Here is a 27,433-nt window from a genome sequence, read left to right on the forward strand (position 1 = left end):
GGAAGCAATTCGAAGATGGCGTCCTCCTCCTTCAACGGGCAAGCTATCGCGGACGGGAAAAATGAGTTTCGTAAGAAAAAGCCGAAGCCGGAGAACCGAGGTAAGTTTGAGCGAGAACTGAAACTTGATTTTTGGTTATTGAGTTACAGTTGTTTTCTTTCGCTGTCTGGGGGGCTTGCAGTGCTGCCTGAGTGTGTTCCGTGAAGTTGAGTAGCTCTCATTGCTGAGGACTGGGGATGATAGCCAGGCCTGCGGGACCGACTATGGTGCCAGCCTCGTGTTCCTAGCCGCTTTTGCTAGAGGCCTTTCATAGTAAAGGTGCTGCAGAGTTTGTCTTATGTAAAAGGAAGAGGATTAGGAAACTATGGAGGGTGCCGCAGGACCTTACTCTCGCGGCGGTGGCTGAAAGTCGTTGACAAAATGAGAGATGGAACGGGGTAGGAATAGGAGGTCGTTATACATATGAGTGAGTGCTGATAATAAGGGAGTTAGATAAGGAGAAGGAGCTATCTGGCGTGTTCTTAACGCTAGTTTGTCCGTTAGTGAAATTTTGGAATATTTATCATTATTCCTTGTCGTCAAACGGCTGATATATTAGACGACACGACTCACACTAATTTTAGACTGCCTTACTTTTAAATTGCCGTCTTTGTAGTGTGGTTTTATACATTTTCTTCAGTATGAACGACAGGAAGAGAGGATAAAGAAATAGCCCAAGACCCGAGTAGTCTTATTGGAAGTGTTAAAAACCTTGGAAAGTATTAAAGGAGTTAGGGAAGTATTAAAGGAGTTCTGTTATTTTTAATTGTGTAACATAGCAGAGTACAGTCCATGTACAGCTTGAAGAATAAACCCCGCATGTGAGAAAGGAGCACTCAGTACCATTACGCAGAAAAAACCTTCCCATACTCCAGACCCTCCTAGGAGCACCTCTCAGATCATAGTCTTTTCCTTTACAGTACATGAGGTAACAATCCTGAATCGTTTTGATCTTCTGTTCTCTGCATCTTTACTACCAATGCACAGTGGTTTGATTTTGTCAGTTTTTTAATTGTATATGAATGTAAGAGGGCTGTAGAAATTGTTCTTGCTTCTTAGGCTAATCTTTTTTTTTTTCTTATTGAGTCAGTGATACTTGTAGCTGTAGTTTATTCTTTTCATTTGATATGATGAGATATCCTTTTATGATTATACACTTATTTATATTCTCATTCTACTGTTGGTGGACATTTGGATTGTTCCCATTGTTTGCTATTATAAACAGTGCTCCTATAAACATCTTTCTGTGTGTCTCCTGGTTTGCATGTTAAGAGTTTTCTCCAGATTATGTAAATGGGATTAGATCCATGAAAGTTAGGGTATGTGCAGGTAATGCTAAATCTCTCCCAAAGGGGTTGTGTCAGTTTATACTCCCACTAGGAGTGAACGAGAATTCTCATTGCTCTACACCCAGACTAGCACTTGATAAAATCTGCATTTTGAATTTCTTTGATTTTGGTAGGTATGAAATGGTGTCTGGTTGGGGTTTTAATTGGAACTTACTTTATTACTAACGCAGTAATGTGTTTTTTTTGGCTATTTGCACTTACTCTGTTGTGAAACTCCTGTATATTTCTTTTGCTAGTTTTTTTTTTTTTAAATTTGTAACTATTGAAGTGTTTAAATTGGTAGAGACTTGGTAAGATATGCATTTTAAGTAATCACAGTTGTAGAATTGGAGGTTTTTTGGTTTTTTAAAGGATTTTGGGAAGTAAGAGAAGTATGAAGAGTAGCTAATTCTCTGTGATTTGAACCAGAAATAACAAAGTAGATGTGAGTGTAAGACAGAGAAGCAAGTTTACCCGTGGTGGATAACATGAACTACAAAGGCTCTTTTCTCAGACTTAGTGTGCATAAGAGTTTCCTGATGAGATTATTAAAACACAGATTCTTGGGGCTCATCCCAGAGATTCAGATTTGATAGGTCTGAGTTGGAGCCCGAGAATTGCATTTCTGCCTAATTCCTACTTTATGCTGATCGGTGCAGGCCTCCGGGTCATACCTTTGAGGAGTACTGAATTAAAGCATAGCTATTAGATTTAAGAGATTTTCTAAAATCTGGGACCAGGAGTTTTAATAAATGATGTGGGAGATCAATTTATTACCTTAGGAGGCATTTTGTTTCATTGAAAGGAGACCTAGACTGAATCACCTTTGTGTCCCCCTTAGACAAGTCAGTAATCTTTTTAGACTGAATGTCTTTTATAAAATGGGGAAAATAATACTGGTTCTTCCTACTAACTTTCACAATTGTCATGATGAAGGTGTATACAGAAATAAGGTATATGAAAACTTTTTGGAAAGTCTAAAACTCTATACCAGTGCTTGGTAACTGAAAATATACACCAGAATATCAGTTTTTAAGCTTTGTGTGTGTGTATGCACAAAAACACAAATATATATGCATACACACACACATACATACACACACACACAGGCTGCAATTCAGCAAAGTCCAAAATGTTATATTGAAAATACTCATGTAGGGGGTGCCTGTGTGGCTCAGTGGGCTAAAGCCTCTGCCTTCAGCTCAGGTCATGGTCCCAGGGTCGTAGGATCGAGCCCCACATTGGGCTCTCTGCTCAGCAGGGAGCCTGCTTCCTCCTCTCTCTCTCTCTCTGCCTGTCTCTCTGCCTACTTGTGATCTCTGTCTGTCAAATAAATAAATAAAAATCTTAAAAAAAAATACTCATGTAAACAAAGTGGTGTTTGGATCTTTAATTCCAATAGTGTACTGCAATACAAGTTTTTGGAGTACCCCACTATCTGTCAGGCATATGCTAATTACTGTGAATCCAAGGAGGGTTCCTGCCCTTAAGGAACTTTGTTTTAGGAGGTGGGAGTATATACAGTTAATTTTAATACAGTGTGTTGATAATAATGACAGAGGCATGTTCTTGGTTGAATAGTCCTAAAGAGCATGGGAATTGGAACTACATTGAGAGTTTTGGAAAGCATGTAAATGTATGCATATAAGTGTTCAAAATAGTGTCTGAAAGAAGGGTAAAATCTAATTTGTAAGTTTCTTCCCCTCTTTAGATGAATCAGAACTCCTCACTGTTCCTGATGGTTGGAAGGAACCAGCTTTTTCCAAAGAAGACAATCCCAGAGGACTCTTGGAGGAGAGCAGTTTTGCAACTTTGTTCCCAAAATATAGGGAAGCTTACTTGAAAGAGTGCTGGCCATTGGTACAGAAAGCCTTGAATGAACATGTATGCACATTTTATATATTTCTTTGAGATTATGCTCTTATATCTTTACTTTTAAATAAATATGCTGATTTTTTTTAAAGTGTTAGCATAACTGGCTAATTTGGTTCCTTTGTTTTTTGTTTTTAAGAAAAATCTAATTTAGAGAGAGCACAGGAGTTCCCACGCACATGTGGAGGGAGGGGCAGAGGGAGAGGGAGAGAGTGAATCCCAAGCAGACTCTGCGCTGAACTTGAAGCGCTGTATGGCACTCTATCTCATAACCCTGAGATCATGACCTGAGTCAAAATTAGGAGCTAGATGCTTAATCCACTGAGCCACCCAAACGCCCCTGGTTCCCTCGGTATTTTAAACAGCCAGATATAAGCTTTTTTTTTTTTTTTAAGCTTTTATTTTATTTATTTGATAGAATAAGCACAGGCGGCTGGGGAGGCGGGCAGGAGGGGGCAGCAAGAAGGAAACGGAGAAGCTGGCTCCCCACTGAGCAGGGAGCAGGATGTGGGGCTTGATCCCAGAACCCTGGGATCATGACCTGAGCCAAAGGCAGACGCTTAACCCACTGAGCCACCCAGGCGCCCCTGGAATTTATTCGTATATTCCACTTATTTTTAATTTTGTGAGTAATAGATAACTTTGAAAAATTCACATACTTTTAGAATTTTAGGGATCTCATGGACTTTCTGAAATTCACCTGTGAACTCCAGGTTTCAGGATGCCTATTCTATTCTGTACTGTGATATTTGCCGTGTTTCTGTATAGTTTGAGTTGAAGCATGTTCCTGGATGATTTCTTAATTTTCATCATTTTTTTTTGAAGATTTTATTTATTTATTTGACAGAGAGAGACAGCGAAGAGAGGGAACACAAGCAGGTGGAGTGGGAGAGGGAGAAGCAGGCTACCTGCTGAGCAGAGAGCCCGATGTGGGGCTTGATCCTAGGACCCTGGGATCATGAACTGAGCCGAAGGCAGATGCTTAACACTGAGCCACCCAGGCACCCTCTTAATTTTCATTTTAAATGGAAGATGGGGATGTGGCCAACTTTCCCCTGTATGTTGCTGCTGCCATTTCCCTAGACGTTTTTGTTTTTCAAACTGGTTTGAAACTTGCTAGTGGAGCGGGAAGTCCATTTAGTGGATATAATAAGCCTTTAAAAAAAATAATGTGCCCAAAAAATAAATAAGTAAAAAGAAAAAAATAATATATCACATATGGTAAGGGTAAGTTTCATTTTTATGAAACTTCTGATTCATTTTTGTGTGTGTATGTAGGCACTGTGCACATACTAGTAGTGATATAAAGTGTATTCCTCAACTATGTGACTGCTCTGGAGTTGTTTGTGCCTGTTAGGTGTTAGGATGGTTCAGCAAACTGCAAGCTGTTTTACCTGTGTATTTTTAGACTGGACTCTTGTAAACTCACAGAGATCCATCCTTATGTTGAATTGTTCATTACTCACTACATTGAAATATTCTTCAGAGTATGCTTTCAGTCAGAAAACGACATTTTAATTTGCTTTGTGGAAATCTGGTTCTTCCTATTAAGAGTTAATATGTAACTTTCGAATTATTGCTTCTTTCTGAACCCGTGAGAATTTGTTTTTACTTTGTATTTAGCTAATACCAATGAGAAGAAAGTTTGAAAAAGAAAGTCCATTCTCACCCTAAGGAGCAGATGGCAGATCAGAGCTGCGTCCAGTATAGGGGAACTATATGTAGCTTTACATTTTTACCCTAGGTCTTAACTGTGGCCTCATTTGTGTTGATAGAGATTTTTTAAACTAGAAATAATCTTTATTCCGGTAACTACAAAGTATTCTAAAGCCAAGTAAGTATAAATGGTTTCAGTTGCCTGCGTTTCTTAGATTCTTCAAAGTATGAAAGTAATCAGGTGTTCATTATTTATATCAACTACTCAGCTTCTTCAAGGAGGAAGTTGATAGAATTACAGCTTAATTTACAGTAATTAATAGTTTGATTATGTTAAGCTCTATAATTATGTAAAATTGAATTGATTTTTAGACAGTTATATATTTGCTCTTTCCTTTTCGCAGCATATTAATGCAACCCTGGACCTGATCGAGGGCAGTATGACTGTGTGTACAACAAAGAAGACTTTTGACCCATATATCATCATTAGGGCCAGAGACCTAATAAAACTTTTAGCAAGGAGTGTTTCATTTGAACAGGTAAATTTAGAATTAGAAAAACTTTGCTTTATTTGCATCATTAGAGATAACATATATAACACTGCATCCCTCCTTAGAGTTTTCGTTTTTCTGCTTTGATTTCATTAGCCTGGGCCTTGAAAATAAATGTATTTGTAGAGCATATTAATGGAATATTTTCTTCGTTTTTCCAAAAGGCAGTACGAATTCTTCAGGATGATGTTGCGTGTGACATCATTAAAATAGGTTCTTTAGTGAGAAATAAAGAAAGATTTGTAAAAAGAAGACAACGCCTCATTGGTCCCAAAGGATCTACATTGAAGGTACTTTTTATCAGTGGAAAACTTAAGTGTCTTCCTCTGTCATTTAGTTTTTCAGTGTACTGAATTCCAACTTATTCTTTTGACACAGGCTTTGGAACTCTTAACAAACTGTTATATTATGGTTCAGGGAAACACGGTTTCAGTCATTGGACCTTTTAGTGGCTTAAAAGAGGTGAGAACTATTTACTGTCTTCCATTAATTTTCAGCAAAGAACAAATTAAGTAATTTGGTTATAATAGTTCATTGGATAATGCAGTGTTTTAACAATTACTGTTTTTTTATAATGTGCTTTGATTTCCCATTGGTAAAAGCTTTGTGCTTTTTTTGAGGGAATCATCACTCCTAGATCCTAACATATTATGGCCAACCTTTGGCAACTGAAGAGGTATCCATTTCCAAATTAGAAGGTCTGCACATCATCCTTCTTTCCACTACAAATTTTAAATGGTTAAGATTTTGGTCTGTAGTACATGTGGGAAATATGTAGTTACATGTGCACAAGTGATGAGAGAATTAAATGGTGATAATTGTTATTTGCAGTAACCTATATAAACCAGTAGAGGTCAGATTCTGAAAACTTCTTCGTTTAGTTTTTTTTTTTTGTCTGAATTTTAATAGAATGTTTATTTAATGTTCTGATGAACTTTTTTTTAACTGTGAGATTTAATGTTATGCGAAAATCTGTATAACAGTTACAGTTTCTGTTAACTGCTTTGGTTGTCTGGATCTGGCTGCAGGGTCTTGTTTCCTTTCCAGGACCTGTAATAACAGTTCTCTTGGACCTCTTTCTCATAAGTTATCTGCCCTTTTCTCATGTGGCAATAATAACATATATATTGAATACCCTACAGTTTTGTAAAGTCTAAATATATTATCTTACTTAATTTTCACAGGAGAGCCTTGAGGTAGTTTTATTTCCATACTACAAATGAGAAAGCTGGAACAGGACATTAGGTGACTTTCCCTTATCAAGTGCCATTCCCATTATTTGAGCACATATTTTCTGACCTTAAATCTAGCTGCTTTCTCCCTAAATTCCACACTTCCAAAACGTTTTTATTTTAGTTCTATATGTTATATTTTAGCAGTAAAGTTGAGAAACTTCATTGCGTCCAAGAGAGGTTGACTATTAATGAAAGATCTAAAAGTCACTCAAAGCAATTGAAGTAACTACTATATTCAGTTGGGTAGTCATTGCCCGGTTCATATATTAATCCCCTTCCACTTAGTTCATTAAAATCTTTGTAAGTGACTAATTCATTTTTCTTTGCAAATTCCAGGTTCGAAAAGTAGTTCTAGATACTATGAAGAATATTCATCCAATTTATAACATTAAAGTGAGTTAATTATATATTACTATAACAGTGGTTGTCAGACTTCTTTTAGCTACAGAAATATTTCCTTTCTTGAAATTAAATCTTTTATGGAAGCCAAATGCACAAAACAGATAAAGCAGAAGTATTTAGGGTAAATTAGAGGTAGAGCTCAGCCCACTGAACTCTACCCTAGTCCTGTAGTTATATCCTTGGAGACTTAAGTCTCTGTGGTGTGCAGTCTGAAAACTGTTGAAAGGGGATCTTATAATGTATGACATAGTTCTAATACAAAGGAAATAAGCTTCTTAGAGTTGGTCGTAGAAGGTAATGATCGAGTTTTCTTGGATGATAGGCCTATTACTATATTTAAAGATGTGATCTTTCAGATTTGGGCTTTTTTCCATTAAATTGATTGAATATATCAGATTGTATTAAAACTTCTTTTTAACTTAATGCTCAAATTATAAACTCTTTGAGAGAGATCTGTTATATCACTATGTGCATAGCATTTATGATTACACTTAGAAATGTAATCATGCTGTAATGAGCTATTTTGTAAGGGGTATTTTTTAAGCAGTCCACTTAAATTTGATGAAGTTACAGAGTCACTCTTAGATTGGGGTGAAAGAATGGTTTTGAGTTGCCTTGGGACATTAAAAATAAAGAGCTTGTCTTATATCTGATGTTTGGTTTGCATCCTTTGATGTTCCATTGTGTGCAAAACTCAAATGGAGTGGGAGAAATGTGAGAATATTGTTTTTATCTGATAGGAGAATGTGTGGTTGTTTTCTTTCCCCATGATAAAGTACTACGAAAAACTTCCTCCTTTCAGGGAACATTGCTAATTAAGAACTCTCCTGCTCCTATTAAGTTGAGTTTTAAAAGTTTTAGTGAAGTAATGGATGAAAAGCTGAATTAGTCTCATCTCAATTTATTTGAACAGTTTTGCATTTCCTTTTTTTTTAAAAATTTATTTATTTTCATTTTGAGAGAGAGCGTGCGTGTGCTCATGTGAGCAGGGGGAGGAGCAGAGGGGGAGGAAGAAGCAAACTCCCTGCTGAGCAGGGACATTCCCCCCCCCCACCCCCAACCTGGGGCTCCATCCCAGAGTCCTGGGATCGTGATCTGAGCTGAAGGCAGATGCTTAACTGACTGAGCTCCCAGACACCCAGAAGTTCTGCATTTAATCTAAATTTCTAATGGTTTTCTGGTGCTTAGTTTGAGATTACTTTTTTTATGGAACTGTTTTGCTCTTACTGAGGAGATTAAGAACTACTTGAGGTTTTTTTTTTTTAATATTTAATTTATTTATTTGACAGCACAAGTAAGGAGAGCAGTAGGCAGAGGGAGAAGCAAGCTTACGGCTGAGCAAGGAACCCACTGTGGGGCTCCATCCCAGGACCCTGGGATCATGACCTGAGCTGAAGGCAGATGCTTAACTGACTAAGCCAGCCAGGTGCCCCAAGAACTACTTGTTTTAACTGAATTATTTATGGGAACAATATTTATCTTAGTTTGACACATATATGGCTTATAAAATTAAAAATTCTTACTTTGTTCGTATATCCCCATGACTAAAGACCTTAATGATCAAACGAGAGTTGGCAAAAGATTCTGAATTAAGATCACAAAGTTGGGAAAGATTTTTGCCACAGTTCAAGCACAAGAATGTGAATAAACGCAAGGAACCAAAGAAAAAAACTGTCAAGAAAGAGTACACACCTTTCCCACCACCACAACCAGAAAGTCAGGTCAGTATTAAATGTTGAATTTCTTTATATGAGGGGAAAACCATTTTAATCTGTTTTGTCGGAAACTTTATGGAGAGTAATTTAGGTAGACTGTGTGTGTGTGTGTGTGTGTGTGTGTGTGTGTGTGTACAGGTATGACATTTAACCAGAGTTAAATGTAAATAGGCTTATTTTGAGCTAAGTGTGTGGGCATTGAGAGTGGGGGCTTCACAGTAGGAGTGTAAACTATGTCTAGGTGGTTGCTGTCAGTTGTGCCCTTGTAGCCACAGTACGTGTTCCGTGGATAAAAAAGATTTAACATTTTAACCCTTAATGCTCTCACTCTGCTTTAGCATCTTTCCTGTGACTGTGTGCCATGTGACTGCTCTAGTTTTGAAATTTTAAACTCTCACATCCATCCTTTTTCTAAATTACGATGCTCTCATTTTATTACCTGTTTTCTGGCTTCATTCTTTTCCCCCCTCCCTAATATCCTTTTCTCTCTTGTTCATCACTGTTTTCTTTTATGCTGCCTTTTCCTTCTTTTCGTACCTGTCCAGCAAAACTGTCAAACTTGATCAGTCCTAAAATTTGACTTCTTTCCTAGAATGTGGTAAACATAGCTGGAGAAAGTCTTATCTTTGGACTGGACTAAATCCACTATTTCATGTTTCCAACTTCAGATAATTATCTGTGTCTTCTTAATTCTTTTTTTTTTTTTTAAGATTTTATTTATTTGATGGAGGAAGCACACAAGCAGGGGGGAACAGCAGGCAGAGGGAGAAGCAAGCTCCCCGCTGAGCAGGGAGCCAACATGGGGCTCATTCCCAGGACCCTGGGATCATGACCTGAGCGGAAGGCAGACCCTTAAGCCACTCAGCCACCCAGGCACCCCTATCCTCTTAATTCTTAAAGCACCCTCTCACTCCTAGCAGATGACATTGCTTTTTATTTTATGGAAATATTTAAGACCATCAAGTGAAAATTCCTTCAGCTTCCTTTTCTCTCACCTATAATTTTTTTTTTCCCACCTGAACCAATTTTTTCTTTACCTGTTCTTTGAGTTCTGTCTTTGCCTGTCTCCTGAGGGGTCTTACTTTATGATTCCCTCCCTTGGCTGTATCTTAAAGTCTTTCCTTTCTACTAATGCTTTGTTGTCAGCATGTAAACACATCTCTTTCAGTGTACTGTCTTCTCCACAGCCCTGAATTTCAGAGGTTTGATAAAAGGTCAGAGGGGAAAAAGAAATAATGATCATGGTGATAAAACAGTGGAAATGTTTGTTCATGAGGTGTGTTCTGTAAAGGGAAGCAAACAAAGGAACTGTTTGTTGGGGGAAAGTAGAGAGATTTTATTTACGCAACTGTCATGTCACTTCATGACACTTGCTCTACATCTTATGGCCTTGTCCTGTAGTTAGGAATTACCATGTCTTTCTTCCCTATGACTAAGCTTCTTTAAATAGTGATGTCTCAGTTGACTTACTCTGCCACTTACTTGCTTCGTGACTGGCAATTTATTTAACCTGTCCGTGCCTCAGTTTCCCTATACATAAAGTGGAGATGATAAAAACATCTTTTTCAGAGGACTGTTAATGAGGATTAAATGATTAGTAATTGTAAAGAGCTTAGTAACTATTAAGAGTAACTATTAAGAGTTTAACTGCCTTAGATACAATAATGTGTTAATGTAAGATAAGTTAGTTATATCTTGATGAATAAGCTAGTGCTTTCTCTAATTAGCATTGAATTAGTCACCAAATCCTAACAATTCTTTTCATTTTGCATGCCATTGCTTTATTCCAAGCATTTATTTCTTCTTTCTTCTGTACCTTTTAGATGCAGCTTTGGTCTCCTCATTTCTCTCAGAAACCTGCAGTCATTTCTAAATCATAGCCCACCCTCTTCACATGGCATTCAAGTTTCTTCAAGCTTACCCCAGATAATCTTTCCAGTTTCCTCACACCTTTGTGAATCATTGATCTTCTGTCCCATCTAGAACCGCCTGCTGTGTATTTCACGAACACATCACCTTCTTTCCTACCTCCATGCTTTTTGCTTGTATTCTCTTCAGCTTAGAGCACATCTTCTTTTTATGTCAGTACCTTTTGAATTGACCATAGATTTTTGACCTCACTCTCTTTAGCTCAAGGACATTGTGCCTTTCTCAGGGAATGACTTCTCATTTACCTTGTTTCTGATATATTGTAAATACTGATTTCAACAGATTGATAAAGAATTGGCTAGTGGTGAATATTTTCTGAAGGCAAGTCAAAAGAAGCGACAGAAAATGGAAGCCATAAAGGTAAGACTGTCTAGTTCACAACATTGATAGCACAATTCATAGAAACTTGAATTCCTACTTAACAGTAAATTGTATTAACATATTTCTTATTAATAATCCAGGCTAAACAAGCAGAAGCTCTTAGTAAGAGACAAGAGGAAAGAAACAAAGCTTTTATTCCACCTAAAGAAAAACCAGTTGTGAAACCAAAGGAAGGTAAATGCTTGTTCTCCAATTATTGGTTTAATATTAAAGTCTGTTGCTGAAAAGTAAACCCAGTAGGGAATTTGTCTGAATCTCTTTGAGTGTTAACTAAAGACATAACGATCTTTCATCAGTTCTGTTGACATACCATTAATCACTAATCCTAGGAACGAGACCACTGAGGTGTTATATAATTTATTAGCAGCTAATGACTATTTAAGAGTGTCCTGGATTGACAGTCCTCTCCTGACCTCTGATTGTACTGGAGTAGGACTCTGTTGTGAAAGCTATAAACTAGAGCAGTGAATCTTCTGTAGATTTAAAAGTAACTAAAGCAGTGAGATCGCTGAGCTCTGTTGTCATGTCTCTCAGAAAGAGCTTATCAGAGGTTATGCTTTTCTTATGTGATCTGTGGCTTAAAGTTTGATTCCTGTATTGTTATGATGGATTTCTGATCACCTTGGGCTAAAGGACACTATCAAAATAACAAGGTCTTAGGACCTATTAAAAAGATAGTGTGTGACACCTGGGTAAGCTCAGCTGGTTAAGTGGCCAACTCTTGGTTTTGGCTCAGGTCATGATCTCGGGGTCCTGGGATTGAGCCCCATAGCAGGCTTTGTTATTCAGCCAGGAGTCCTGTATTCAGCCAGGAGTCCACTAGAGGATTTTCTCTCTCCCTCTGCCCCTCCCTCCTCGTGTACTCTAAGATTAAAAAAAAAAAAAAGTTATGTGTCTTTCCTTTTCTATTCCTAGCCTCATTTGATCCACCCTTTCCTCTTTTGCATTTTCTTTCCCACTAGTAACACTTGTACTCTTCCTGAAGTAATTTTCCGGAGTAGCGGGTGACACAGGGAGGCGAGGGAAGTCACTGGCATCGTTGTACCTGACTTATTGGTTAAAACCAGATATAACATTGCTATTTTAATATCCTATATTAATTATATCAGTGTTAGTAGCTCTAAAAATACTCTATGTTTCAGTGTAGATCATTGCTTATGTAAAAATTAAAAATGTCATAAGTATTATAATTTCCAGTTTACTCAGCCTGTGAGTTTTACTTAGGTCATTTAGTAGCCATTTTAATCTCTGTTTATAATGATTAAAAATGTAGCTATTTCATGATAGTAAAAGCTTTACATCTCTACTCAAGTTGCTGGGAAGTTTGACGTCTTATCTTGGGATTCTCCTATGCTCTGAATACTGCTCTTTAAATTGTGAGAAAAACCTACATTTTTTTCTCCTTTCTCTTTGTTGTTCAAAGTTTTGGCATTGATTCCATGGTTGGGATCTGTTAGGAGGATCTCCAGATACTCTCAGATCATTGTCTTTATTACCAAAACCTTGTTAAATAAAAGTACTACTAGTCATTCATTGAACTAATAATTAGAAAACTTCATTTTTAAGTTTTTTTGTGTTTTTTTTTAAGATTTTATTCATTGAGAGAGAGAGCATGCAGGGGGAGGGATGGGGGTGAGGGAGAAGCAGACTTGCTGCTGAGCAGAGAGCCCGATGTGGGGCTCGATCCCAGGACCCTGAGATCATCACCCAACCCAAAGGCAGACACCTAACTGATTGAGCCACCCCAGGTGCCCCTATTTTTAACTTTTTATGTGTGGTATTAGATGAAGTAGAGTTTGACCTAAAGCTTAATGACTAGTTAATTAAAATTACGGAAGCTAAAAGGGCTACATTTTAATATTATTCATGAAATTTTAAGTTATTTTAATGGGCGGAATGGAAAATTGGCATATTAATGAGTACTGTTAAGTTCTAAAATATGGATAAGAATATAAGCAAAACTAATCTCAAGTGCAATTTAAAGGAAAAAACTAAGTTTTAATATTGTTGAATTCAGTAATTAGTTTAAAAGCTAAACTATAATGCCATTTTCATGTGTACTTTCACTAATATATTTTTAAAGTACTTTATCATTTGTTTTCTCTTAAATGTCTAACTTTAGGCAGTTTTATATTTTAGGCAGGTGTTTTATATTTTACAACATGACCTTTCACCTGTACTCTGAAATTATTACACCAAATACATACTCTCTCGGTTTTATATGGTAAAACCTAAAGAATTACATATATCATTTTTAATTTGTCTAGCTTCTACTGAAAATAAAATTGATGTGGCTGCCATCAAGGAAAAGGTTAAGAAAGCAAAGAATAAGAAACTGGGAGCTCTTTCAGCTGAAGAAGTTAAGCTTAAAATGGAAGCAGATGAAAAAAAGAAGAAGAAAAAAAAATAACATTAAAAAAAAAAACCCTGGATGAGAACTCTTTAAGCTATCTCCTTTTGTAAAGGATTTTGAGATACTAGGGCATTAGTAGCCTAATGTGTGAGAAGGAATAATCTGATCACATTTTTCTGAGTTTGTGTCATTCTTCAAAACAGTGTTTATATAAATATAAATATTCTTTATAAATATAAGTTATTGTATTTTCTGTGTGTTTTTTTAAAAGTTTTGTGCTAGAAAGTAGTATATATGTACTTGTATATATTGCACCTAATCTGTTTTGGCATGTTTGGCCTAAGCATGACTTTGGTGTAATTTTTAGGTTGTTTTATATAAAGATTTTTGAGATGTGACTATTGTAATTATCCATCAAATCCAGTGCTTGATGCCGCTGCTTAGTCTTTAAATAGAATCATGTCCCACCATTTGGTTTTGAGTAAAATAAATGTAGACTTTGCAGTGCTCTCTCTAATGCTAACAAGTAAACATTTGGGCTTACTTCTTTTTATAATCTCATTTTACATTATGTTTAAGATTAAACAACCCATAAGCAAAAAAGCAAGTCCTCTTAAATCCCTTAATTACTATTCTGAGACTGGGAAAATGGTAAACCAAAGACCTCAGATTGCAAGAGAGTGGGGAAAACCATATGTTTAGAATTGAAGCAGCATGCAGCAAGTTATGTAGAAATGTTTTTACTAATGAGGGCCAGTGGACTACTTCGAATTACCTAAATCGAGCACATTTATTTTGTAGTTTTAGAAGCTAAGACACACGGAGGCTGGGTACCTTACAGAAGGTCACAGCTGTGGTAGCCTGAAAACAATGCTTATTCATAGAAAAGTGGAAAGTAAAAATGAGTTTGTTCTAGAGGTAGGAAGTTGAACAGTTTTTTTCTTTTTATTAAGGCTTTAGTGCAACAACGTATTTTTTCTGAAATGTTTTAAATTAGAAATAAGAGCTATATACCCAACTGTTAATTTAAAAAAAAAAACCTATATGTGAATGAATTGTGGTTTTTTGTGGATTATATTAGTTCAGAAGAACTAAGTGAGGGTATTTGTGCTTGACCCAAATGGTCATTATAGCACTCAGTATTAGGATGGGTGGACTAACAATGAGAAAGAGAGATAGGTATCTGTTGCGTGAAGATATTGGCCAGTCAGGATGCACAATCGAGTAGTAATCTGTGAAACAAACATAAAATATCCTTAATTGTTGCTTCTCAGAATGCAGTAATGTAATTCACATAGATCTTAATGGAGCAATGATTTACGTACATACCTGTGACTTTGTCTCGCTTTAGGTTAGCTGTAAAGTAGGAAGAAAGAAAAAAATTTGTACTGGTGAGGCTTATTTTGCTTAAAAAAGCTAAGTCTAAAAAAAAAAAAGCTAAGTCTATAATTATGACCCTTAACTTGATTTTGGTTTCTTATAGTGTTTTTCAAACATTAGTTTTTAAATATTCTTTGTACTAACTATATTAACGTGACATTTTTAAATTGACCTTCTATATAAACCTTTTGCATACTGTTATTATAAGTGGAAAATAATTTCATATGCCATAACTAGCAGATAATAAATACAATTAAAATAAACTATTAGAATTTAAAAATAAAAATAATTGTTACTAACAGCGTGAGCAATTTATTAAAATATTTTCCTGGAAATAAGCTCCTTCCTGCGAAAAGCAATACTGTTAATGATCAGTCAGTAATAAAGAGACCATGACCTCTCTCTTAAAGGGATTTGGTTTGCATAATGTCATAATTATTCCTCTCTTTTCACTGAGATTTATTCAGATTTTGACATTCAGAACAGTAGGTGGGAAATTATGCATCTTCCTTAGCCTTCTTGATACTTTTTTAATCAAATAGATAACCTTTTCTACATCAGTGCTTGGTGAGCTGCTGTTGAGTTCTGTAGTGGAGTCCAGCAAGGACGTGGCTGGGGTGTTTGTGAGCAGCCCTGAACATCAAACCTGTGACTGGGCTTTGTCTGTAGTGAATTACCAGGAAGCTGCTGCTACTTGAACTTTTTTTGCAGTTAATACCATGAAATCAAGAATGTGCTGTGCTCGTTACACTTTTTCTTACATAGACATTTTTTTTCAATAAGCATTTAACTCTTGAATATTTAAACAAATGTACATTCTTGCACTAGCTAAAATCATCCCATGTATCATTAACATACCCAGCACATTATGCAAAACCATCCTGATTTGGCCTCCATGGGTATTTACTGAACCTGCCAACAGTACCTAAAGCACCAGAAAGGAATTTTTTCCTCCAATATTTGTCATAGTTTTTCAGAGATGGAATCTGTTAAAAGCTCTTTACCCTCATGCACACTACCGTGTTTGCCTATATTTTTCTTAAGGGCCCAGGTGCGTTTCATTACTGGATCACGGCCTTCATTTTCTCAGTTTTTATCACACAAGATTAGAGGCCACTTAAAGCTAGTTCCCAAGATTAAAAGCGAAAACTCGAGGAACTTTCTTCTGTCATTGTGAAGTTGTTGTTACTATCTAGATTTCTAAAGAAGAATATTTTTTAAGGAAACATGCCTTCAAATTAGTGCTTTTTTTTGCCAGCCAGACTAGGGTATAAGAGAATTAGGCATTCCTACATGTTTGGAACTCAGAATCCAGTGGGAAAGATAGCTAACCAGTGGCAATAATTAAATTGCTCCTTAAATAATTAAAAATAATTGTCTCAGTTTTCACCACGGATTTTAAAGAAGCATGAGGTTTGTTCATGGGCATAAAAACGTGACAAAGTTTGGGCATAAAGAAAACACTCAACATTTGGAGTACAGGAAGGATGAATCCGTGGATAATAGGTAATATTTATTGAGTGCTGCTATATGCCAGTTTCTTGTTCTAAATATAAATATTTTCCTTTTTTCTTGATCTGTTTCATCAAACCTGTGAAGAGATACTGCCATCTACACTTTATTGTTGAGGAAATCAGTTCAGACAGTTGCCCAAGGTCACAGTGGAAGAACTGGAAATTTGAATCCGGTCATACTCTTTCAAAAATGTGTGGTTTTAACTCCTATATTATACTGCCTAACTTGGAAAAAATAATACGCTTTATAGTATTGTAGCAACATAAAAAAATTCAGTTAATATGTTGAAACTCTGGGAAGGGATTCATTGCATAGTGGCTACACATTAACAAAGCTGAGTGAAGTGAATGGTTGAACCAGCGGAGAAATGACCAGTCAGAGAGCTGATCAAAAAAGTGGCTATACCTGGAGTGAAGATGAGAAATCAGTGTTCACAAATCAGGAGTTTTTTTTGATCTTGCTGAAATTAGCAAATCCTGGGTCTACAGTTTGTATTCTCACAGTCATTTTTTGTTGTACTGATTAGAGCTAAATAAGGATATTATTTGCTTCCTTAAATTTACCTTAAATATATGTTCATTCCCAGGACAGTAAGCCATCAGTTTGATTGCTACCTGATGCCAGCTTCCCTGAAAATAGCTATTAGGTTAAAGCAAACATTTACATTCTTACTCTGCAGAGAAAGTTTTATAGTTTTAAACACATTGTATCATTGGTAGATTTTTTCCTTTTACTCACTGCAGAGGTTATCCAAACATTTGTCATCACTGGGGCAGGCGCTGCAAGTAGATCCTTTTCTATATGGCCTTTGGTAGCTTTGTCTATAAAGTAGAAAAACGCTGCCCATTAGGAGAGGTGTTTTTTTTGTTTTGTTTTGTTTTGTTTTGTTTTTGTTTTTGTTTTTGTTTTTGCAATGAAATTCACTGTGACTCTGACTCAGTCTGTAGGGTGGAAGTCCACAGATGCCCGGGGTTGAGGAAAGTGGAAGCCTGTTAATATTTACAGAGTTTTATTCTATGCGTCTATGAACCTATGTCTTCACCTGTATCATCTCATTTCACTCTTTAAGACAACTATGGAAGTTATTTTTATTTTTATTTTACAGGTAGGGGAACTAAAGCTCTCAGAAGTTAACTCGTCAAAAATCACAATGTGTACATGTCAGAGTCACAGCGAAACCCAGATTGGTCTGACTCCAGGGCAACGCTTGCTCTGCTTAACTGTCTGGCCTGTATGATCACTACCACCCAAAAAACTGCTCATCCGAAGGTCTTATGACTCACATTTACTCTTCTCAGTTTAGCAAGCCTCCATGGTTTTTATTGGACAGGAGTCCTTTAGCTGGGTTAAGTGCCTTCCAAAAGAAAAGAACAAGAGATAGGGGGAATTTCTAGTGTGCAGTTTGTTTTCACATAAAAGATGTGATGTGAATAATAAATAATAAGCATCCTTGAATGAATTAATTTTCACAGTAGTCTATGGGGAAGATACTATTATCATTTATCCCCAATATAGCTAGAGGTGAGGCACAGAGTGTAAGTAATTGACCAAGGTCATATATTAGAAAGTGAAAAAATACACAGACATTTTATATCCCCATGAATATCTTCAGAGTAGTAATGATGAGACCGGTACATGCATTGCAGTAAATCTGCCATTGTACTCATATTTTTTGGAAAGGAGGTTTTTTTTTTTTTTTGGAAAGGAGTTTTTAACTTTTTTGTGTCAAGGTACCTTTGGCAGTTCTGGTGGAGTCTATGGACTCTCAAAATAGTTTGGTTTTACTTTTTTTTTTTTTTTTTTTTTTTTTTTAAGTCCGTTCAGTGCAGGGCTTGAACTCATAACCTTGAGATAGAGACCTGAGCCAAGATCAAGAGTTGGACATTTAACTGACTGAGCAAACTAGGTGCCCCCAGATTGTTTGCTTTTAAGTGCATAAAATAAAGTTTGTAAGATTAGAAAGGAAACCGAGTAAGCTCAAATAGTTATCAAAATGTTAGAAATATTTTTGATATAGCAATATGTGCTTCTCAAATAAGATCTAACAAGAAGTCTAATGATGATAGTACATTTAATGATAGATTACAGCCATATTTTGAGATCTCTGCAGCAAGTGGAATGTGCTATGAGAATAACTGGTATTTACAAAGATAGAAGTAGTACTAACACAGAGTCACATCATTGCCTATGTGACTGAAGTGTTGTCTTCATACATAGTGAAATGTTATTTTCAGTAAAGATTAGTGAAAATAAAGATTTAACTTTTTTCCTAATCCAAGTTCATGGACTCGACTCCCCTCCCCTAACTATAGTTTTACTTCTGAAGTTAAGAAAGTTAAGGAGACATTACTTTTTTTTTTTTTATCCCTATCAGTTGACTTGAAGTAGGAGCGACTTTTTTTTTTCTTTTTAAGATTTTATTTATTTATTTGACAGAGAGAGACACAGTGGGAGAGGGAACACAAGCAGGGGGAGTGGGAGAGGGAAAAGCAGGCTTCCTGCTGAGCTGGGAGCCCAATGTGGGACTCGATCCCAGGACCCTGGAATCATGACTTGAGCTGAAGGCAGCCGATTAACTGACTGAGCCACCCAGGCGCCCGAGACATTACTTTTTATTAACACCTTGTTTCCAACACCAAATATATGTTCTAATTTTGTTTGGCTCCACATTAATTTAGGTTGTTTCAGAAACCATTCATCCTCATGCCTACTTTACACTGTGGAAAATAGTCAAAGGAATATTCTGATAACAATTATAAAAGACCTCCAAAATACACATTAATCATGGGGATAGCTTTCATTGTTAGAAAGCACAGTACTTATTGAGTGGTCAAGTTTTACAATGTTTTTAATAAAATCGTTTGTGCTATGTCATTCTTTTTGTTGAATTGTGTATTCCAAACTGCAAAGAAAAAGAAGAAATGACTACTTCAAAACCGGGCTAAAGACAAGGTAGTTGTGGAATTCTAGGGAAATGGCAGAATTCATCCCAGGAGAAATAATGCTACTGGAAAGGCCTCATTTGTCTGGATAGGAACAGTTGAGACCAAGGGCCCTAAAGTATTCTGTCCCTAAAGAAGCAGAAAATGGTAGTGTTTCCCCAGGTAGCCTGAGAGCGAGGGCCCCGGGACTGAGGAAGAGAAAAGAGACTTTTTTTTTTAAGTAATCTCTGTGCCCTACATGAGACTCAGACTCACAATCCTGAGATGAAGAGTTGCAGACTTTACTGACTGAGCCAGCCAGGTGCCCTGAGAAAAGATAGATGTTTAAAGAAAAAGATAAATATGAGTAAGGGTCTGTAAGGCAGGGCACACTAGGTCCTGTAGCATCTGATGGTCTGGGTTGTCATTTCCTCTAATGTGCTGTCATACTCTCTTCCGCGAATCACAAGACAGCCGAGCTCAGACGGGCCCAGGGGACTGAAGGGAAGTTGTGTCCATGTTTGAAATATGCAGATCAGAAAGACCTGAAGCAGCCAGGAGGGGTCAAAACTCTCCTGGGCACCGACCGACTCCAGAGCTTGAGTTACAGGTGACAGGGGAATTAAAAAGCCTGCACCCCACTCTTAGGAAATCCCAGAAACATGAGGATGATATTGGACCTCTTAGAATTAGGTGGAATGGGGGCCTATGAGGAGAAAAACCAGCTCAGAAGGCAGAAAATGAGGACCTCCCTAACTGGTCTCTGTTAGAGAGACCCCATGCCCTCCCCACCTCACCCCATACCCTCCAATCCATTTTCCACATCTCCTACAGATGATCTCCCAATTTAAAGCAAGTCTTGTCACTCCCTTGCTTAAAATACTTGGAGGACTCCTCTTGTGATGTGAATTCAGTTAAATTTGCCATGGCCTACAGGGCCCTGCGGGGGCTGAGCTGCCTCCTTCCCCCAGTCACATCTCATTCAGTGGTCCACGCCCTCTGCTCTTCTGTCCGTCCTCGAATCCTCTCCACAGAGGCTTCGCAGGTGATTTCTGAGGCAGACACCGGTTCGTGAAGATCTTCACGCGTCTGGTTCCTTTCTACTCTTCATGCTTACGCTCAAGTAAATCATTTTATCTATTGCTAGTGTCGATTACAGCGTTACTGGTGTTTCTTTCACTACTCCTTTCATCATGCATTATTTTATTTGTATATTTTGTGGTCTCTCTGCCCCATAAATACGAATTCCATGAGAGTGGGGACTGTGTCTGGCTGGTTCTCCTTTGAAGCTCAGTAAACAAATATTGTTGAATACTGGAATGTGCGAATTATTTGTATGAATACATTAATGTTACTCTATAGAAGCATTATAACTGGTTATAAGTTTTACAGCTTATTGTTTAGAACTCTAAAGGCAAGTAAAGTGAGTCTAAGCCAGGAGCCCCATCGTAACAAGAACAGTGAATACTTCTCAAACAATCACCATTGCCGGGTATTACATATACCTGGTATTTTACCTAGCTTTCTCATGTAATTTTCATAGCTACTTGGTAAGAGTTGCTTTTATTAACCTGATCTTTTGGAAAGGAAACTGAGGTTCAGAGAGATCAAGTAACTTGTCCAAGATCACACAGTAAGTGAACCAAGGTACTGAATCTCAAGACCCCATATCTTAACTATTAAGCTGTATAAATGTCATGAAAAGTCACCACTGATTGACTTAATGGCTTTGGCTGGTTTTTTCCTGGGTTTTCCATATTTTCTGACTTTGGGATTTTCAGTCATAGTTGTTCTCTTCTGAATGACACCGGATTTTAGTCCTTTCACTCTCACCTACACTCAGTCAAACAAGCAAACATTTCTTCTGACCATTACTTTAGGGAAAGAGAGAGAGGCTTCTAACAAATCTTTTGGAATCCCAAAGACTGGAAAAATCCAGATTTCAAGGGCAACAAATTAAAGAAAAAAAAATGTTGGGGTGCCTAAGTGGCTCAGTCAGTTGGGCTTCTGCATTTGGCTCAGGTCATGATCCCAGGGTTCTGGGATCGAGCCCCACATCAGGCTCCCTGCTCAGCAGGAAGCCTGCTTCTCCCTCTCTCTCCGCCTGCTGCTCTGCCTACTTGTGCCCTCTATCTCTCCGTCAAATAAATAAAAACCTTAAAAAAAAAAAAAAGCGTTGTATGTGTGAGTGTGTGTTTATGTAACACTTGTAAAGGGTGCACACAGACAAACACATACACTGAAAAAAATGTACCAGGTGTCAATGGAGTAGATCTCTGGGTAGAGGAATTAATGGTGATATTAATTTTCTTTTTAAAATTTTACATTTTATCATCCCAATATTCCATAATGAAAATAAATACTTCTAAAGTAGATTTTTAAAAATTTAGAAAGAGGTTGATGTGGGTACTTACCCTGGTCCGTAGTTGCATATGAAATGTGCTAAGTTGGTTAAATGTCTAATGCCATCGACTGTGTGGCAATGCTGTACTGCACATCCAACTTTGTAACTGTCTGCCCACACGACCTGAAAGAAAATAAGGATTTGTAGCAAGAGAGAGACAACAAAGTGAACGTCTGAGTATGATTAGGCCTTCCTCAACATGGTGAGGTGTGTTCACTCTGGCAGGTAGGGCTGTTGCTACCGGGGAGCATGCAGGTGCTTGGAATTCAGCTGGGAACAAGAATTGGAATTATTATTATTGGCTTGTGAGTGTGTGAAATGCTACTAAGATAATTTCTGGCACTTGAAATAAAATAGTGAGTGCTGGGGAGGTGGGGCTGAGCCTGGGGGTCCAGAGGAAGTGTCGTGGAGGAAGGGATGCACTGGGGACGAAAGCGCAGAGACTGAAATGTGGGAGGAAGAGCCTTCCGTGCCGAGGGAGCAGAGGTGCAAAGGCCCCGCGGTGGAACTGGCTTGGCTGTGAGAGTGGCAGAGAGAAGGCCCACGGAGCTGGGATCCAGCCAATAGGGAGACTCACTGGCGTTGAGATAAGAAGCAGAGGGCCAGGTTGCGGGAAATCTGGTAGGCAAGTGGGCATAGACTCTTTTTCCCATCTCAGGAGGATCTCTCTCTCTCGTTGTTAGGAAGTCAGTGGACTGAGAAGAGCAAAGGAAGAAAGAGGGAGGGCGTTTGAGAGGCTGTTTCAGTGGTACAACAAAGACAAGATGGTGGCCCACACTTGGGTGGTGGTAGTGGCACATTCCTGAGAATCCATCAGGTTCATGGTTCAGCTTCTAGCTAAAGCTGAAGGGATTTGCTTCTGCTTTGAGTGTGGAGGAAGTAGGAACATTTGGGGCCTGAATAACACTTCCTGAGATTAGGAAAACTAGGGAAGGAAGAGGGTTAGGGGGAGCGTGGACAGGGGTTCTGTTCAGGTCCGGTGACCTCTGAGATGCCTATGAGACGTGCAAGTGCAGAGTGACTTTGGGGCTGAAAAGTGGCCATCTACAGTTCAGGGGACAGAGCGAGGCTAGAGATAGAAATCTGGAAGACATGGGGATAGATCAGATCGTAGGCAAAGATAATAGATAAACAGTAACTGAGAGCGTGGGATAAAGAGAAAAAGAAAATCAACCAGCAAAGCAGATCGAAAAGCAGTGCTGAGTGACATAGGAGGGAATCCAAGGACAGAGGCAGCTTCAGGGAGAGCGGCCTGGCTATCACACTGGACCCCAGGGTCAGAATTTTCCCCCAATTTTTGAACAAGGGACTTTACATTTTCATTTTGCATGAAGCCCCACAAATTATACAGTTCATCTTAACCAAGAGTGTTTGATGTCACAGAAGTCTAAAGAAAAAAAACATTTTTAAAGAGCTAGTGTCTGGAGATAAGTCAGCAATTAAACGCATTCCTTTTTACAGTGATACCAAATTGCATGTGAAATTATTTTTACTCATTTTTTTTTCAAGAGCAATTTTGTGACAAGAATTATGTCAAATATGGGGGATACAGAGGTGAATGAGTTGGAGCCGGTGGGTGCCTTTACAAAATGTAGAGAAAAGCTGCCACAGGGCCTTTATGCAAGGGTTTGACTGTGGTGTGGGAGGGAAGAGAGGGGGCTCAGGGACCGGCCAGCGTGGGAACCTGCTCTGATTTAATGAGATCGAACTGAAGCCCAGTGAGCTGGTCTAAGAGCCAGGAGAATTCTTCCAGAGGGCAATACATGCTAACCCAAGAGGAGACTCACCAAACTGAGGCAAAGCTGGTGTGGCTGCAGGAAAAAGTTCAAGTTTACTTAAAAAAAAAAAAATCAGTGAAAAATCTCAGGGAGAGAGAATTGAGTGAGGATAGGTGTGGATCTGAGTCTGTGCTTCTCCGAGGCTTAGAGATGGGGCTGTGGGTGAGGGAGAGGCGAGGGAGGCTGAGTGGGCAGGAGGGAGGGGGACAAAACGTCAGGCGGGGCCGCAGCTCTCCGCATTCTGTCCTCTTTGGTTTGGCAGCTGGGGAGACCATGGGACGGCAGCTGCTGCTTCCCGCCAGAGGAGGAGAAGCTCTCCTGCGGAACAGGCTCCCTTCCCGGTCAACCTTTCATCTCACACAGGAATCCCCCTGTCCCGACGGAGGCCTCTAGCTCAGGTTGAGAGCCTCCCGTTATGGCCATGAATCCTCAGATCTGATCCTTGCACGTATACTTTCCAATCGTTTTTGCATTTATTTAAAAAGTTTTAAATTTCTCTTCATTGTATCTCAAAGCGATTCCACCTGGGAAGCTTTGTTTAAAATGCAGGTTTCTGGGCCCATCTCAGTCCTGCTGAAGGAGAGTCACTGGAATTGTCCTTGAAATCTGTATTTTTTTTAAATTGAGATTTCATTTATATATAACATTAGGAGTTTCAGGTGTATGACACAATGATTCAATATCTTTATACACTGTGAAATGATTGCCATAACAGATCTAGTTAACATGTGTCAGAAAGAAAAGCCAGTCGGTCCCAGGGCCCTCTCCATCCCTCAAAGGAAGATGAGGTAAACCACCTAATAAGACCTTTTTCTCCCCAAAGGAAGATGACCTCACTTGAAATAATCCTTTTTCCTGTTTCTGACTTTTTGTCCTGCTTTAAAAACCTTTCCCTTTCCGTAGCCCTTTGGAGTTCCCCTCTGCTTGCTGGGTGGGATGCTGCCTGATTCATGAATTAGTTAATAAAGCCAATTAGATCTTTAACATGACTTAGATGAATTTTTGTTATTTAACATGCCCAACACCATATAGTTACAGATTTTTTTATCTTGTGATGAGAATTTCTAAGATTTACTCTCTTAGCACCTTTCAAATACACACTACAAAATTGCTAGCCACGGTCAGTCAGCATGCCGCACATTACATCCCCGGACTTGTTATTTTATAACTCTGTTTGAGCCTGTGACCACATTCACCTATTTTGCACCCCTGCAACCCAAGCAACGACCAGTCTATTCTCTACGAGTTTGTTTTTTGTTTAGATTCCACATTTAAGATGGTATTTGTCTTTCTTGGCCTGACTTCATTCACTTAGCAAGGTGCCCGCCAGGTCCATCCACAGTGTTGCAAACAGCAGGATTTCTTCTTCAGGAAAAGGTGTTACATATGTAAGAATATTATTCAGCCATAAAAAAAGAATAAAATCTATATTTTAACAGGTTCCATAAGTGATTATCATGCATGTGAACTGGGTGCAGTGTTGTCTGTGTTTTCCTCTTGCTATCACCTTAGTAAATCATTTTATATTTTTTATTCTTTGGTCTTTGAACACTTTCTTCAGGTGTTGTTTTATCTCAAGTATTCTTAATCTTTGGGCTTCCCATACACACATCTTTAACATTTTACATTGTTTCTTTTGTTTTACTGTCTTTTACTTTTTTTTTTCTGGCCTCTTTGTTTCCAAGGGTGTGTAATGTTAATTACCATTCACTTTGTTTTAATTGGTCTCTCTTTTTTTAAAGTCAGGTTGTAATTGACACCCAGTAAAACCCATCCTTTTTAGGTGTCCGGTCCATGAATTTTGGCAAAACATAGTGTGTGGCCACCACTATATTCACGACCTAGAGCTCTTCCATCGCCCCCAAAAGTTCTCTTGTGTTCCTTTGTGGTGGTCTCTTCCCCCATCTCCCGGCCCCTGACAACCACTGATCTGTTTTCTGTCCCTATCATTTTTTCAGAGTGTTACAGAAATGGGATCAGTTTAAATGTAGTTTTTCTGCTCTGGCTTCTTGCACTAAGCCTAAGCATTTGAGATCCGTTCGTACTGTTAGACTCACTTCTTTACTGCACGGATGTCCCACAGTTTATTCTCCATTCAGGTTGTTCTCTTTTTAAAAGCTTTACGGGCATTTAGATTCTGGGTTCAACTTGTGGGGTCGGGGGCTACAAGACAGAGTTCATATCCCAGCTCAGCCACTCACTCCGTGACCATGACCTTAGCTTCCTTCACTATTTAGTGAGGATAACATTATCGACTCCACGGACCTATTTTGACATTTTCAGTGGGCTCGTAAGAACGTACTCAGCAAATGTTCATGTTTTATTCTCTAATTACTAATTTTCTTCTGTTTTAAACTTTTTGGAAACTATCTTTTTATCAGGCAGATTCCTGTTGTATGTTTTCATTTATTTTATTTTTTAAAATGGTAAGGAAGAAAGCCTAATTATAAAAAAATAAAGAGAACTATTGATTACTGGGAATTCACCTGGTGCCAAGGTAGTGTTAAGCACTTTCCATGCAACATCATGTTTAATTTTGTAACAAATCACGAAAGAGGTATGGCTCCTATTTTTATAGATGAAAGTTGGAACCTACCTCTGCCTGATCACAAAGCACTGTGAGGACAGTCCATGCCCTGAGCAAGATGCTTTCAGAGTGCTTTCCCTTTTAGCAGAACTAGGAACGACTCTTTATTCCTTTCTAACAAAAACATTGCATCTGGGGAACTTACAGGGGGCAGGTATATCTCTCATTTGGAGCTACTGCCCTCTTTCCACCATCTTTCAAGTCTCAGTATGAGTCCTTCTGACTCATTACCAGGCACTATTATCACGAGTATGGGGACACTGCAACATATATAAAACCAGATAGAGAAACTGTGAAACACGTCCCACTTTCATTGGTTCCATAAGAGTAACGATTTCCAGAGGGTGGCAGTGCGGCAGGGATTAAAGCCAAAAATGAGATCTATGATGCCATCTAGTGGGCATTCTTAGCACTACCAAACTGAAGCGCTGCCCTGCCCATATATTGAAGTCAAACTATTCCCAAGTTTTATAAAGGTGAACTTCAGGCAACAAAATATCTAATCCTCCATATTAATATACCAAAATCATTACACAGTGAAAATCTATCTCTAGGGAAGACAGAGCTAAAGTTTTGACCTAACATGTCAAGAAATACCACATCTTTATGAGTTAGTAATTGGATCTAAATCTATTGTCTTTACTCTGTACAACCAAACTGCACCAGCCAAAATCTGAAAATAGCTTGCTTTTTATTAGTAGAAGATAAGGATAAGTGAGGGGTTATAATATCCACTTGAGGTAATTTCCAGCAAGAATTTAAAATGGCAACTGAGTGGTCTTGAACCTCCCAATAACATTTCTTGCAAGGATGAAAACATTATATTCTAACCTAAAGTCATGTTTACCAGGCTGTCAAAATCTTTTTTGAATATGATTGGCAAAAAGACCAGCTCATGGAGGAGATCTAAGCTTTGTTTAATGCCTAATAAGTACCAGCACTTTACTAGATAATTTACATAATTATCTAGTAAATTTATATAAATCCTATAAAAATTTATATAATTTATATAAATCCTATTATATAATCCTCATCACATACCTGATATCTGGAGCCCAGCTCTTCCTCTTACTAGTTACGTGACACTGGGAAGACAACTTCTACTTCTTCTTCTTCTTCTTCTTTTTTTTTTAACTAGGCAAAGAACTTTATTAGCCTTGTTTTAAACTTTATTCTGAGGTTTCTTCAGCTTAATTAGCTGCTAAGAATGAATTGTGTCTAAGTAAAAACTGAAAAGAGCATAGTGTCCAAGAAGTTTGGGCTTAAAATTTAAATTAGAGATCTAGATTTCATCAGATCCATGGGCAAAATTTTTAAAAGCAGTCATCGTATAAAATAGCAGCTCCCAGTAACTTAAGTTCTATCTTCTTCAGAAGATGACTCAGGT

The 27,433-nt window shown here is 38.1% G+C and overlaps 2 protein-coding genes across 2 annotated transcripts in view; one reads left to right on the forward strand and one right to left on the reverse strand.

Moving 5' to 3' along the window:
- On the forward strand, positions 1-15,132 carry KRR1 (KRR1 small subunit processome component homolog). Its single transcript, XM_080810629.1, has 10 exons — positions 1-100; positions 3,079-3,251; positions 5,300-5,434; positions 5,611-5,736; positions 5,825-5,908; positions 7,018-7,074; positions 8,634-8,804; positions 11,010-11,087; positions 11,189-11,282; positions 13,376-15,132. Exons 1-10 carry the CDS (start codon positions 16-18, stop codon positions 13,516-13,518), a joined length of 1,146 nt encoding a protein of 381 aa, XP_080666755.1. The 5' UTR covers positions 1-15; the 3' UTR covers positions 13,519-15,132.
- GLIPR1 (GLI pathogenesis related 1) overlaps positions 14,190-27,433 on the reverse strand; it is a 17,317-nt gene continuing 4,073 nt past the window's right edge. The window contains exons 3-6 of the mRNA XM_080810630.1: positions 21,692-21,804; positions 17,095-17,177; positions 14,791-14,817; positions 14,190-14,693 (exon numbers count right to left, since the gene is read on the reverse strand). Coding sequence (XP_080666756.1) covers positions 14,539-14,693; positions 14,791-14,817; positions 17,095-17,177; positions 21,692-21,804 — 378 coding nt within the window. The 3' untranslated portion in view covers positions 14,190-14,538. The remainder of the gene's footprint in view (positions 14,694-14,790; positions 14,818-17,094; positions 17,178-21,691; positions 21,805-27,433) is intronic.

This window comes from Martes martes (genome assembly GCF_963455335.1).
Source record: "Martes martes genome assembly, chromosome: 8".
Classification (NCBI taxonomy): Eukaryota; Metazoa; Chordata; class Mammalia; order Carnivora; family Mustelidae; genus Martes; species Martes martes.